This window comes from Cibotium barometz, chromosome 42 (genome assembly GCF_041138505.1).
Source record: "Cibotium barometz isolate CiBa-2024 chromosome 42, ASM4113850v1, whole genome shotgun sequence".
Lineage (NCBI taxonomy): Eukaryota > Viridiplantae > Streptophyta > Polypodiopsida > Cyatheales > Cibotiaceae > Cibotium > Cibotium barometz.
Genome location: NC_141087.1, coordinates 31,016,114 through 31,032,167, shown reverse-complemented (window position 1 = coordinate 31,032,167; position 16,054 = coordinate 31,016,114). Strand labels below are relative to the sequence as shown.

Genomic DNA, 16,054 nt, shown 5'->3' with positions numbered 1-16,054 from the left:
TCAAAACCCTAATTCAGTTTTTTCTTCTCACATGTCCATGGCATATCTCATCATGGAACAGAAAATAAAACAGAAACAAAGCTATCTCACTGGGGTGATACAAAACTGCCCATGGAATCTCATCATGGAATACCAAGAACATGGAACATGAGAGGAGCATCAGCCCCCAATAGATGGTCTATGCGACGAGAAGATGTTATATATGATCCATGAGTAAATTATATGTCAACAAAAACAGGGTCAGCTTACTTCTTTGCCTCTACGTGTACAATGGAGTTTGCATAAAAACCTCATATATCACTTAACCATCCGTAGACAACGTAGTGACGGGCCAAGGATCACAAGGGACTCACTGTTGAGTACATCTCACATGCCAATGATACCCTAGCATCCCTACTAGCCTACATGTTCAATAGAGCCCTTTGTGAAGGATTTCCACCCTCTTGGTCCGCTAACACCATCACCCCCATCCTCAAAGCCGGAGATCCATTTGATCCTAATAATTATAGGACGATCATGATTGGCCACTCATTGGCCAAACTTTATGGATCGGTGCTAGAGGCAGATCTCCGTTTCATTTGCCACACATTGGCCAAACTTTATGGATCGGTGGCAGGTGCTAGAGGCAAAACTCCATTCATTTGAAGAGAGACAGGATGCAAAGTCTCAGGACAAGCAAGCTTTCCGAGGAGCTACTCCATCCTTGACCACATCTTTACCCTTCGTGCCAACATCTGGGAGGATAGAGCATGACATCAGAGGATTTACTGCTGCTTTGTGAATTTCTGCAAAGCTCTTGATATTGTACCCTGAGCCCGCCTCCAATAGCATCTACAGGAGATCAGAGTCCCATTTAACATGGTTTGGAGCATCATTTCCCTTTATGAGTCTATCACCGGACGAGTGAGAGCCCGAGGAGATACATCGCAAGAGATTTCCAGCACTATTGGGGTGAAACAAGACTGCCCTCAAATTCACGGGTTGTGAACTGTGAGCGCCGCCCTTCGAGCTGCGCCCGCCATCGCTGCCTTCGCCTCTCCTCCCTTCACACTACCCCCGCCTTCGCCCCCTCTCCTCCCTTCCAACTAGCCCGGCCTATGCCCCCTCTTGCTGCCCCTGCTCCCTTCGAACAGCCTGTGCCCCCCCTCTCTCCGCCTGAGCCCCCTCCTCCCTTCAAACTGCCCCCGCCTGGACCCTGTTAGCACATTCATCCCCAGATTCTGCTCTTTTATCGTGCCCCTTTGGTCCCTTTTGCATGGCCCTTGCTTGTGGGCTGGCCACCCCTTTTTCTAGTATTTTTTGGGATTTTTCCCAGCTTTTCTGGCATTTTCCAGTCAGCCTGTCCAGTAGCTCTAGTCGGCCTATTTTGCAGCTCCAGTCGGACAGCTTACCCCTACTATAAATAGTGGGTGTTGGCCTTTCATTGTTCATTCAGTCTTGTACATATTTTGCTCCCTCACTTATGAGACTTGTAGTGTCTCTTGCTTGGGACCGTTTTGCTTCAGTATATTCAGCATAGTTTTCTCCATATCTCTCTCTCTCTCTTGCACTCTCTTTTCAGCACATTCTAGTGCCACTCTGCTTCCGCTCTGTGCACTCTTTCAGGCCCCCCTCTCGTGCTGCCCCCGCCTGCGCCCCCTCTCTCTCTATGCTTTATATGAGCACGTCCTCGGGCGCATAAAATGCCCCGGGGGGCTATCTGATGTTATTGCTAGCACCGTAGGTGTGAAGCAAGGATGCCCACTCTCTCCTACACTATTTGGGCTATACATCGATGAGGTGGTTGACTTCATTGGTCACGGTGATGGGGACAGGTTAGACATCTCAGGTACCACAGTCCACACTATGCTATATGCAGATGATATTATTCTGGTCTCTGAGTCGCACATGGGACTACAGCACCATCTCCATGCACTCGACGACTTCTGCACACAGAGGGGGCTTATAGTGAACCTTGGGAAAACCAAGGCCATGATTTTCCACACCTCTGGGCCGGTTCGATGACAGGCCATCTTCACACTAGCAGGAGGATAGGTAGAGGTGGTAGACTCATATGTGTACCTGGGGATTACATTTACGACTCCGCCAGGAAGATTTACTATGGCACAGGCAGCCAGGGATAGACTCACACGAGGGTATGCAGCTCTGGCCATGCTAGAGAGACAATGTCACCAAGCACACTTCCAGGAGCCCCGCATGAAGGGGTGGTTGTTTGACACACTAGTCACCCCTGCTTTGATGTATGCTGCATCAGTATGGGCACCTGGGCTCGCCACCTCCACATGGTCTGAGATAGAGAGGCCTCAGATTCTCATGCTCTCATGGATGATCCGCAGCAAACCCTCCGTCCGACATGACATTGTCCAGACGGAGTTTGCTGCACCTCCTATGCTAGTAGAGGCCCTCTTCCAGATGATTTGCTTCATACAGAGGATCAGAGATATGCCATCAGATCAACTCTCACATAGAGCTTTTGACTCTTGAGGCGTCCAGGCAGCTCACAGAGACTGGAGATAGGAGATCATGGTATTCACAGATGCTACAGTGGCTCACTCAGCATGGTCTTGACATAGATCACCTGCCACCTTTCCAGTATGATATACATGCACCACACATCCAGCTCTCTCATAGTGAGAGGAACAGAGTCCTTCGACAGGATTTATGGCAACGATACATTCAAGAGACTTGGATTACACCCAGTCAACCGCTACCGCCAAAGATGCTATACTACAGAGATCAATTTATGCGTATCTCAGCGGATGGATTCATACAGAGACCTGGATACATGGATGTGTACATGCCTCACAGTGCCCGAGTGGCGATTGGCCAGCTCAGAGTGTCATCACACCAACTTGAGATTGAGGCAAGTAGGGCAGCACGGATCCCCAGAGCAGAGAGGATATGCAGACTATGCCAAGAGGAGGTTGAGAGTGAGGAACGTTATGTATGCAGATGCAGAGCATATAGTGTCATTAGAGAGAGATACACCACCATCTTCTGTGGACATCCCTCACTCCGCCAGATCATGGAGTCTGCAAACCAACGCAAATTTGGCCAATTCTTGCTAGACACAGCGCCATAGAGAGACACTGCTACAGACTCATACCACAGGGAGAGGTGGGCTCCAGCTCCAGCTCCAGCTCACTGATTTCTTCGAGAGATCTATCCCAATGCCTACCCTGACACAAGAGGGGGTTACACTTCAGCGCACTGCAGACCTCCGAGCCAGACGGAGACCGAGAGCACCAGGCTACCAGACTCCCAGACTACATTAGAGGGAGATCACAGAGATACGGGCTCGACATCAGCACCATATCTAGGAGCGGCTAACTCACTTACACTCACACCCGGAGATCATGCTCCGAGGTATTTTGCCTCGCCATCGCCTATGTATCACATATTACACCCCCATTATGGTACTGGTTGGAGCTAGACAGATCTACATTGCATTCTTATATACCCTACGCATATAGGTTGCATACTGAGCCTCTAGCAATAGTGCTCCATCCATCACACCCCCCCACTAGCTCAGTACTTTCATAGTTTATTTCATGTTCATTTTGTCCTTTTTTTTCTGGACATCCAAAAGACATTGACAGTTGTACATTGATTTGTCTCATAGGTCGAGTTCGGCCTCTCGTAGACGTTAATACAGCTTTCTTTCTCGTGCTGCCCCCGCCTTCGCCCCCCCCTCTCTCTCTCTCCTCCCTTCCAGTATTCTTTGGAGGCACCCTCTCTCACTCTCACACGGACAGAGATTACCAGACTCATCCGTCAAGATTTAGTTCAGCTGGACATTAGGAGGACATGGATACAGCCGACTGAGGAGCTGGGCACGAAGATGGCTTTCTACAGAGAGCATTTTCTTCAGCTCACAGCAGATGGTTTTGTGATCAGACCCAGTTACATGGATGTACACTTGTCTCATGCAGTACGATGTGCTATTGGTCAGATTCGCACATCCTCACACCAGCTTGAGATTGAGATTGGCCGATATAGAGGTATACCAGCTGAGGCCAGGATATGCCGAGTATGCCATGGGGAGCCAGAGACAGCTGCATTATATATGCCATTGTACTGCATACTATGAGATACGTGGTCGTTTCCACTGTTTATTCAGAGAGGGTTTTGGACCACTTTCCAAAGTCATGGGGTACCAGGACCAGAGGTGTTTGGGATTGTTCTTGCTTGAGCTGCGAAGACATAGAGATAGCCTGCTTAGGCGCACAGAGAGCCAGACTCAGAGGCACATTACAGATTTCTTTAGTCCAGCCATCACTGCGCCAGATGGACCACAGCAGCAGCAGGACATGGATACCGCCCACACCAGGGGTACACTGATTGATCGTGCGATTGAGCTTGGGTGGTCCAGACGCCCACGACTACGGAGGAGGGCATCCCAGCATAGACGGAGGTTGCAGCGGCAGATTTGGATTATTCTTGTGAGGCATGCGGGACACCCAGTCAGGGTGCTGACCACAGAGGATATTGAGGAGATCCGCCAGTGTCCGATGCAGCACATATTATGAGATGGAGGCACCTCCATAGTGTACCCCTCCGTCCCACATGATATTGTATCCCCTCACTATATTCCACTCACCTCCATAGCGTACCCCCCCCCTCACTATATTCCAGTTCCAGTATCATTTTCTAGGTGCCAGTGGTATCATCTTTATTTTTCATTTTCTGGGTTTTTTTATCCAGACATTGTATCAGATCCACCATGATGTAACTTTTGGTCTCATAGGTCATTATGGCCTTTTGAAGACGTTAATATAACATTTCATTTCATTTCATTTCTCTCTGCCCCCGTCTACGCCCCCCCTCTCGTGCCTGCGCCCCCTCTCTCTAGCTCACCACCAAAGCCCCACCTGCCCGCTGCCCCGCACCCCTTCTCTCTTCGCCCCTACCCTGTTCCCCCACCCTCTCCTGTGCATTGCTGCCCCTCCACCCTCCCTCACTTCCCTCCTCTCCCCCACGGCCTCTCCTGTTCCCCCTCCCCCACCCCCCCCCCCCACCCCCCCACCGTCTCCCTTTCGGCTCCAACTCTCCATTCCCAACTCATCCCCTCCATTCTCATTTGGCAGTTTTTCCAGCTCTTGGGCATTTTATCCTTTGGCAAGGTTTGGCCTCTTCTAGTCTTCACCCCTCAACAAGGCTCCATGGCAGCCGCTTCGTCATCCCCGACCAAGGCCACCATCCCTTGCCTATCCTTCTGAGAAGCGGACCTCCAACTCCTCGCTTCAACGGTTGCATCCCTAGAGGCCCCCACTCTGGTGTGCAAGATTGTTGGTAGCCGCCCGGCACACGGACAACTCAGACATCTTTTACAAGCTAGCCTCCTTGGAGTGCCTGTAAAGATCATCGATATTCATCCTTTGGGGCACGGCTACTACCACGTTCAGTTTGACTCGCCAACAGTGTCAAATAGTCATGCAGTTGAGCCTGGTCACACAACGTACGGACCAGGCCTTCTTTGCAAGGTGGCAGCACGGCTTCAACCCCACATCCAACCCACTGGCTAGCATTTTAGGCTTTTCTATGACGGTTTGCTTCCCAGGCCTCAAGAAGGAATACCTTCCTCTTCTCCATGTGATTGGTGGAGCCATTGGGAGAGTGATGGAATCCCCCCCTATAGCAGCTTCGGCCCTTGCATGGGCGGCCGGGATTCCATCCCTTCGCATCTGTGTTGCCTTGCCAAAGACAATGCCGCACGTTGATGTGTCAGGGAGACCTGCCTCTATAGCCTGTCCGAACATGCCTCCGTGAGGAGGGAACAACCACCAGCACAAACACCAAATGAAGGTACCAGTCCACTCAATTGATATCTCCTGATCTTCAGCTGACACAAGCGGATACCTAAGCACTCTCCAAGCTCTTCAAACTAACCCAGCTAACTACCCCAATGGTCCTCCCAAGTCACCTCTAGCCTTCAACAACTTTGATCTTCACTTACAAGTCTTTAGCTGGCCTTAGCTGACCACCAGCTGACCAAAAACTCCTTCCGTTGACACAAACTGACCTGTTGTTGACTGTATTCTGACTCAGGTTCTGGCTACTAACCCCAGTCAGAGAAATGTCCTCTAGGAAACCCAAGATGTCTTCCAAACCCAGCTAACTTCAAAATACTTTCCTCAGGGCGTCACGGAGCCCAGCACACCTCCGCTGACTCCCTGTTGATTAAAGTCTGACCTGTCTGACCCAGCTGATTCAGCTAACTTAGTTCCGACTACTCAGGCCTCTTCACCCGTGTCCGCTAACACCACTACACTCTCAGAAAACCTTAGGAACACCAAGGACCAACTCCCCACACTTTCAGCTCACAGCAACTGACCGCCTGTTGACTCTGGAATACTTTCAGCTCTCAACTAAGCCCGATGGTCTGCTGACTGGCTGGAAATCTAAGTCATACCAAACTCTACAAACGCTTACCTTCAACTCAAAGAGGCCAGATTTACTCTTGTACACCCTCAACTAACTCCTACTGGGCCTCAGCTAATCCTAGCTGACACTTCTCTGACTGACACAGCCCTCATCTGAAATAGACCATCCAGTCCCCAATCTATCAGACTGATATCCGCCCACGTTCAGATTGTCAGCCAAGAGTTCACAGGCTTTAAACAAGACCAAATCCACTCTTTCACAACACCAGCTGATTCAACCCAACACACAGCTGACCACAACTGACTCAAAATCTAAGCTTTCTGGTTCAGACCTGACTCACTAGACCTTAGAACCTCACTCACACATATATTCTCTCAACAACATCAAATTAGACAACAAGAGTAGAGCAAAGTCAACTCAACCATCCAAAACCATAAAAAACCTTTTGCATATAGATGATAAAAGAGCCTGTCTCAACAACCATGAGACCTGGGTTTCAAACAATAGAGAAAGAGAGCCTCAAGAAACAAGAGAATCCCAGCAAAAACTATTCAAAGTCTTTCCCCTTCAACTCCCACAAGAACAAGTATCTTTGATGCAGGCTTCCACCATCGAACACAACGCAGATAACAACTGAGCAAAGCCTTGGGCTAGACCAAGTTCTAACAAGGATGCAGCTTCAAAGGTCCAAGGGCACCAACCTCCTACAAGACCCTCTATCTCCCTTGCGTCCTTTGCTCTGGCTAAACCCAAGCTTTCTCAATCCAATCCCGCGTCGTCTCCCAAACAAAACAAATCCCCACCAACTGCCTCAGAGCTGCAACACAACAAAAAAAGACCCTTTGGCTCTCTAAACTATGCTATCACCCACTGCTCCTATTGCTCTTCTTCTCAATGTTCTTCCCTTATGCTGCTCGCAACCATGCACTCTCTTACCCCACCATCACCTCCCTACACATGCAGCAGTTGATAACAAATAGTTTTCTGGTAGCAAGTGGACATGCAACAACCCTTATTCTCAGGTTCTGTACCTACCCGGCGCTTATTCTTATTCCTAGGTTTGGGCGGGGACACATCTATTGGGCACCATCATCTTGACACACAAAAAAACCCATCGACGTCATATCCCTTCCTTGCCTCCGGCAAGACCCCATTCAACAGAGTAGAGTACTCTGGCCTCCCCGACCAATGCTTCATATGCAGGCAGATGGGACATCTCGCAAGAGCTTGTCCCCCCCGGCGAACAGCCTCAAGGGGCTAGGAGAGATGCACGTCCTCAGGCAGCAGAGCACCAGGGCCCAACTACAAATGACATTGCTGCTGCTGGAGAGTGGCAAACCATTGGCCCACACCAGGGCCGCTAGCTGACTTCCAGAGCTGAGCGATGTCGTCATGTGCACCAGGCTGGGAGAGCACAAGAGGATTTGGTTTTGTCAGAGAACCGTTTCGAGCATTTATTGCAACATCCACCCATCGGCAATGCCCCCCGCCCCCCCCCCCCCCCCCCCCCCCCCCAAAAAAAAGGTCATTTTGAGGGTCCCACCTTTGACCCCTCCGATCTAGAGGCCGTTACCCCGTCGAGATTCCTCCTCAAGTTCTCCGATTCCATTGAGGCCATTTGGTCCCATTGAGCCCTCAGCAAGCTCCTCCCTGTACCCTCCTTCTTTGATGGATCACTCCTAGCCGCTTCCATCTCCCTCTTCCCAACTTCCCCATTCCCCCCCACCCCCCCCCCCCTTCCTTCCCCCCTTATCCTCAACCCTCGACTCCGACTCTTCAAAACAGCAATCCCCCCTGCCCCGTCCTCTTCTTCTAGCCCGCACTCCACCCTCCCTCCGCCTCTCCTGAGCATTCCTGCCGCCCTCCAGCTACGCCTGGCCCGAAGCGGAAGCAACTGATGAGTACAATCCGCCGATTAATTCATCACTTCTCGGAGCCAATAGAGATGACCATTGCCGCCTCCCCAGTGAGGGCTCTCCCACCAGTCTCCAAGTGGCCCCCCAGGATCCTAGGGCAGCCAATGGACTACAGTTTCTTCCGATGCCTCCCTATCGAAGGAACTAATATTTTCAAGGAAATGGTGGCTTCCATTCGGATCTGTGTTGTTCCATCATTCCAAGCAATCCACACTTGAGAGTGGTGAGATGATCTTCTCCTTTCCCTTAAGTGCAACCCCAGAGACGGAGTGGGATTCGGAGTCGGTATCTGTCGCCATTCAAGGGCAAGCAGTGGAGCTCTCGCATCATCTTCATGATCTGCGGATCACAGACGTGCTTACCCATCTTTGGCCCCTGGCTGGGATGGAGCTAGGAGGCTCAGGCCATAGAGATCAGGATGGGGAGGCGGTGTCCTCCTGCTTGGAGGTGCTACTCTATGTTCCTTCATATCTTAGTTGCAGTTCCTCTTCCCCCCTCCTACAAGTACCTACATTGCGACCGATGGAGTCCCGAGTATGCTTACTCTCAAGCTCAAACAGAGTGGTGACAAGATTCATGCCCACTTGGCGTGCCTTCGCCCCAGGACTGATTGTGACTACTCCCCGTCAAAACCCACGCCAAAGACTCTTCGAGTGGACGATAGTTCCGATAGTTCCACTTCCCACAAAGATTGATATGCAGATTGCCTCAGGGAACATTCAAGGTTTGCGGGGGCCTCAGTGTTTTCAGAGGAGAGGCGTCCTTAGAGGAGAGCTCCATTGAGCAGCGATCAAGGGACCTATTGACATTCTCCTCCTCCAGGAGCACCATCTTTCTGAGGGGCATACCCGTCGCTGGGGGAAGATTTTACTAGGCAAGAGCCACACTTTCTTGTCTCCCTCTTTTGGCACCTCCTAGATACAGGGGGGAGTTTGTATTTCTAATTTCTATCAGTGAGCAGATCTGGCCAGCAGTGGTAGGCTCAGGCGTCATAGACACCGGGTAGGCTCAATGGGTTACCATTAGGATTGGAGAGGACTATGTGGGCTTCCTCAATGTTTATGCCCCAAACGTCGTTGCAGGCAGAGCCACCTTCTGGAGTACAATCCATCAGTCCCTCCCTCAAGCCGACTTTGGGTGCATAGGTGGGGATTTTAACATCATAAAGTCAACAGAGAATAAACTCGGTGGAGGCATGTCTACAGTCTCAAGCTCAAAGTACTCTGTTTGGGAGGAGTTGATCCTGCCACTCAGGGGGACATGACACTTGGCACTTGCTGGAGTTTGGACGCAACCCCGGGAGTCTGTGCTTCTCGCGGTCTGACAAGAGGAGCACTGGCCCCAATCTTTCTCGACTTGATAGATTCTATGTGGATGAGTGGGCTTGCGGTCGCGGGGGCATGATTGGTATCTTGGCAAGCAAAACTTTCTCCGATCATGCTCTAGGTATTTTATCCTTAGAGGACCCTTGGAGGCAAGACAGGAACTTGAGCACTAGAATCCCTGATACCCTCATTCATGACTCTAAGATCTACAGCAGGATAGTGCAAATATGGAAGGGACTAGATTTTCTCTCAGGTTTTTCCTCATGCACCTTGGGTGCGGGCCTTGGTGAGATCAACAACTTACTGCAAGATGCAGCAGATAAGCGAGATTCTGTGAGCAAGAGAGGAGCATTCGGCGGGGTCTTGCTTCTCTCCAGGGACTTCACGAGAGTTCCCTAGATAGCCCGTGGATTGAGAGTCAGCTGGCTACCGCCCATACAGAGCTCAAATCCATAGAGGAGAGGAGGGTGGAGTACAAATACCATGGACCCAGGTCGGTAATAAAGTCATTGGAGATTTCTTTGAGATTGCCGGCCCCCACAAGCGAAGAGATGGTATTCGCAGGCTGCGAGGCCAGGATGGAGCTATTGTTTCTGACCCCCCCCCCCCCCCCCCCCCCCCCCCCCCCCCCCCCCCGTGAGCACCATTGCCACGGATTTTTTCAGATCCCTCCTCACGAGTGCCCCAGTATCCTCACAGGTAGTGGATGCGTGTGAGAGGGTCTGGCGGCACATGAGAGAGGTGGTCCCCCCCCCCTCTCCGGACCTTCTTATTGACTCCCTTCACAAGAGAGGAGCTGGCGGAGGCCTTGACAGCTCTTCCTAGGGGCAAATGCCCAGGGGCAGATGGGCTTCCAGTCTCCTTTTTCCTTCCACCACTGGGATCTCATAGAAGGCGGCCTTCCAGTAGCCTTCAATAAGATTATGTCCAAAGGCGCCATGCCAGAGAGGCTCTCAGAGGGTCTAATCCACTTCATTCCTAAGGAGGGTGGTGACAAATTGGAAATCCTGCACATGAAGCAGTGCCAGTCCATACTATGAGTCACCCTCTGGAATGATGTCAAGTGTTCCGAGTGTTCGGCTTGTAGCCAGATACCAGGCATCAAAGTTTTAGGGCATGTAGTTGCATGTAGGAGAAGGAGGCAGCCCTTTGAGCTATACCCCAAAAAGGGATTGGTATCCTTGGACTACAAGACTAGGTAGGCCCTAGGCCACCCTAAGGGGCCAAGAGGCCCATGGCCACTGGCCACCAGCCCAAGGAGAGGCTAGGCCTTGGTTGGCCTGGTCTTGGGGGCGTGGCAGCCTGTCGGCCAGCCCATATGGGCTTGGCCAGCCAGCCGACCAGCCATGGAGGACAGCCCAGCCAGGCGGCCTGGACAGGCCAGGCACAGCCTGGACAGCAGGCAGCCAGCCCAGCAAGGGCGGCCAGATCATGGTGTGAAAAGGTGCCTACTTAAAAGGCACTAAAGCAGGTCGTTGGAGATAAATCAGTAGGCCGACCCTGTTTGGACCCACCAACCAGCATGTTTAGGCACTATAAAAACCAAGGCTAGGATTTCAGTTGTTCATCTCATAATTCACGAGGGATTGCAGTCTTCCAAGGGCCAGGACTGTTAGCACATATCATCTCCTGTTGGTGGCTTTTTGGGTGTTTACAAGGGCCATTTCTGTCCTCAGGCATTCCCCATTCTTCCCAGATTTTTCCCCTATTTTATGGGCCTTTGATGTGGGTTGCCCCCACCCTTTGTGGAGTTTTTCACCTATTTTCAGGTCATGTGGGACTAGGATGCGGTCAGCCAGCTCATATAGAAGTATATATATGTGCTGCCCTCTTCCTCATATTCAATCATTCCTTGATCATTCTTGTTGATCACTTTGGTGAGCACCTTCAGCCCTCTACCTACGGAGTCCACTCCTTGCCTACGGGCTGGTTGTATCCACTCTTTTCTTGAGGATTAGTGCATCAGCATTTTGCTGTTTTATCTCATCTCTCTCTTGGAGCTTCAGCGTTTTTGTCATTCGTCTACATCTTTCCACTGCCCTCTGACATGGTATCAGAGCCCGGAGACGTCTAGACCTGGAATCGCTGATTGGTGCTGATTTTCTCCGTTTTCGCGCAAACTTGGTGACTGTCTACAGTGATTCATACCTGCGTTTTCTGCGTTTTTTTCTCCTCTCCACTCTCTTTCTTTCTTGCCTACGCTCCCTACAAGTGCAAAGAGCAGCTCCTGGGCTGTTTTGGTGGCTGTGTTTTTCAGAGGAGGTACATCATGGCACTCATCCAACCCCGGGCGGTTCAGATACCCACTCATGCACATGTTGCTTGGAAGAGACTCTCAGACAAGTACGACCAGAAGACACCCATGAAGAGAGTTTCCCTGGAGCTTCGAATGCTGAAGCTTTCACCCACAAATTCTACTTCCATGTACGATCACATCAACAAACAGGAGTCATTGCAATCTGAGATTTCTGGGTGCGGGAAGGAGATTTCCACTGAGAATATGACCATCCGGCTACTTGATCACTTGCCCTCGAAATATAAGAGTTTCTATTCTTCACTTCTTCCCACAGGATGGACGGAAACCATTACCTGGGATGAGCTGGTGCCTATGGTCCTTGATCAAGAGAGCAGATTCAAGAATTCTTCTTCAAAGAAAGGTAACCAAGCTTTCATTGGCCAGAGAGGGGGGAACCTAACAATCCAAGGATGCAAAGCCGAAGGGGTCTTCAACTTCTAATTCTTCTCGCAACCAGAAGGTTTGTGACTATCGCTCCAAATAGGGGCACTTATGGCAACAATGCCAGAGTCGCATGCAGGATTTGGAAGGGAAGTCAAGGGGCAAGCTCATCCACCAAAGTTGCGGAGTCGTCAGCTTTCATCACCTTGATTGATCTCGAGTCCGAGACTCCCCCTTGAGTGGTTGAGCAGGCTCTTCCATCTTGTTCCCACCTCTGTGGATTTTGGACAGCGGTGCCACACAGCACATGACTTATCGCAAGGATTGGATTGATGAACTGCACCAAAGCCACGGCAAAGTTGCCATTGGAGATAACACTACTGTCCCCATTCTTGGCAAAGGGACAATGCCCCTCATTCCGGATTGTAGCCTTCTTTGCAAAGGACTCTTGATGTTGTTTCCCTTTGAGACAAGAGTGACAAGGGCCCTCACGTGTGCCAACATCTGGTAATCCATCCACCAGCTGGTCCCGAAAAGCCTTCCTCAAGGCCTCCAAATGAAGATGCCCAAATCTAGCATGCCAAAGATCGTCTGTGCGGGTACCTCTGTCTGTGAGAGTAAAGAGCCGTGAGTTTGTAGAGGCCATGGTCCTTGATGCCTTGCCAAAGGAATTTGTTAATCAGAGGGTCCCGAATGATCACCGAGACCTCCATAAATTCTAGCTTAGTCCCCAATTTGCAAATCTCGTGTACAGAAAGGAGATGAAATCATAAATTTCGCATGTATAGCACTCTCGGGGTGTATTTCCTTCCATTGCCCGGCGGGCTACGGCACCTCTGGAGTTGGTTCATGCGATGTGCACTCCGTCTCTTGGTTCTGCCAGTTATGTTTTTCTCTTGGTTGATGATTTTAGCCGATATACCTGGGCCTATTTTCTCAAATCCAAAGATGAAACTTTCGACAGATTCCAAACATGGAGAACCTTGGTGGAGCCAATCGAGACACTCTGTCTTGACATTACAAGCCGACAAAGGAGGCGAGTTTACTTCTCGTCAATTTAACCAGTATTGTGAGAGCTACATGGCATTCAACGGGAGTTTGCCAACACTGGTACTCCTTCAGTAATGCTATTTATATTCTTAATCGGTCCCCTACTACTGTTGTGCCAGGACAGACCCCTTTCAGACCTACCTTGGTAGAAAACCCACAGTTTCTCACTTTCAGGTTTTTGGGGACTCCTTTCACCTGGTGGGCAGGCAAATGAAGCTGGTCAGCTCACTTGCTACAGCTGCATCCATTGAGGGAATTCATTTTGTGCTTTTGGCTTGTCACACTTTCAAATGCTTCCATTGGTCACAAGGTGGTTGCGCAAGTTCTATCTCAATCTTACCAATGCTTGGGGTCTCCAATAGGTACATGCCCATCTTGGCAGGACCAATTCAATGTTACATCCGTAAACTTCGAAGCTCTCTTGACCATCATTCCTGTGTGTTTCTGGGCTCCCATGCGAGTGTTTTTTATTCTATAATCATGCTCTAGTAACCAGGTATGGCATGGCATCCCGGTGACATATGCGGGATGGTGCTGATTGGATGCAAGAGATGTTCTCCCCATGTCTGTGCAGCTCTTTCTGCCTATTTTTAAGAAGATCTCCAGGGGAGAGGTGGCAGGGGGAACCCCGACCACCACCCCCCCCCACCTCCCCTTCACGTGTCCCTCTGCCCCTTCCCTCTGCCACACACCCCACTTCACCAGCCTCTCCCTGTATCCTTTCGCCCAGCATCGCAACCCCACTTCACCCACCTCTCCATGCGCCCCCGCCTTCTTTTTGTGGTGTATCCCCTTGCACCCCCATTGGCCTTCCCACATATGTTGGCAGATGGACCACATTGCCAGAGCCTCTCCCCGACGACGACGTGCCACCACCGGCCATCCCTCTCACCAGCATGAGACTGTGTCCCCCAGCAGAGGAGCCCTGCTTGATCATCGCCTGTGGTAGCCCCCTTCCCCCCCCCCCGGCCCCCCCCCCCTCCCCTCCCCCCAGGGGCGAAATTTGGACTAATTTGGACTCTTGAACAAAAACAAAAGCATAAAAAAAACACACACACACACACACAGAGTGACATGATAATAAGGAAGCAAGTGAAAATGCTACACTTACTTGTCAGGAGTTGCGCTCATGCAGCACAATTGCCTTAGGAAATCCATTTTCATCCGGCAACTCCTACATGGGGAAAAATATAACAGTAAAATCGCACTCGCTGACGGACAACAGAGCGGATAATGATCCGCTCTGTTGTTAATTTGTGAATATGCACGCAGAGGTTGATTCCCAAACAGAAGAGCTCATGATGAGATTGAGATCAACACGGCTTTTTGAAACTTTGCTCCCAGACTCCAGTCAAGTCTGTCGCGATTCGCACGTGCATGCGCACGTACCTTATCAGTACTAATAAACCAAGATTCAGACCAAGCCGCGCCCACATCCCCTTTCTCACCTGGACATTTCTGAACGCGGTTCACACAATGAAAACCCAACTTCCAACTTTTTTAATTTGCCGCGGTCGTCGCTAATCCCTACCGCTGAAGTGATGAGACCTAGCTAGTTAAGAATGGTGGAACAAGTGTCGAATCCCATATCAGTACTGATGTGGGACATGTGTCGAATTCCATATCAAGATTCAGTACTAATAAAGCAAGACGGTCAAGAATCTAAAGCGGCGAGGCCACATCCCCTTTTTAACCTGGACATCTCTGAATGCGGATCACACACTGAAAACCAACTTAGAACTTTTTTTATTCGCCGCTAATCCCTACCAACGAAGTGATGAGACCCAGCTCGTTAAGAATGGTGGGACATGTGTCGAATCCCACGACTAGCTCCCCAGTTGTCTTTTTGTGGCTTTTTCGATGTGCGTATTGTTTTGTCGAGGGTTTAAGGTCAGAAACGTTTGACCTCAAACACCTATGACTTATAAAGCCCGTGAATGAGGTTATGCCACCTCAAATGCATAGAAGGTGTGCACCACTTGATTTGAACCGGGCCTAAGGGGTTTTACACATCTATATCTAATAGAACTAGATTTTAAAATCCATGGATGGGGGAGAGTCCCTGTCCATGTGTTTGGGCGAACAAGATGCACTAGGAATCTCAAAAGTCTGTTTTAAAAACTGTGGTTCTAGCGATAATGTGTAAAGGCCCTAAATTTTAGAAGTCATAATTCAATCTTCACAAGTAAAAAGTGAATGTTTTTCCCCTACCATTGTAAAAGGAGAAATTAATGGTTAAGGTATACCAAACTTTTAGATAAGTAGCTTGACATGAAGGCAACATTTGTAAAAGGAGATGTTAAGGTACGCCAACCTTTTAGATAAAGCACCTCCACATGAGGGTAACCTTGTCAAGTTAGGTTTCAAGAGAAGAGTGGGTTTGTTAGTTACAACCTCTATGACCATGTCCATTATTTTATTTTGAGATATTTTATTTTAGATGCGTATTTTATTTATCATTTACCAAGATTAATATATTTAATCAGTTGTGTGCACTGGTATAATATGGTCAAGATTAATGTGTTTAATCAATTGTATGCACTGACGAATGTTATTTTGGATGTAGGTAATGATTGAGTGGCGAATTATGTGTTAATCGTGGGTGGAACATGTGTTAGACCACTATGAGATATATTTGGAAGCCATGTGAACATCTTTTATAGTTTCTTATTTAGGTATTAATTTTTTGTAAGGCATACCTT

At 49.8% G+C, this 16,054-nt stretch overlaps 1 protein-coding gene across 1 annotated transcript in view; it reads right to left on the bottom strand.

The window, feature by feature from the left end:
• The window catches only part of LOC147614360 (PTI1-like tyrosine-protein kinase At3g15890), a 126,256-nt gene extending 111,534 nt beyond the window's left edge, over window positions 1-14,722 (bottom strand). Inside the window, exon 1 of the mRNA XM_086780905.1 lies at window positions 14,464-14,722. Within this exon, the coding sequence (XP_086637031.1) occupies window positions 14,464-14,516 (53 nt within the window). The 5' untranslated portion in view covers window positions 14,517-14,722. The remainder of the gene's footprint in view (window positions 1-14,463) is intronic.
• Between the last annotated feature and the right edge of the window lie 1,332 nt (window positions 14,723-16,054).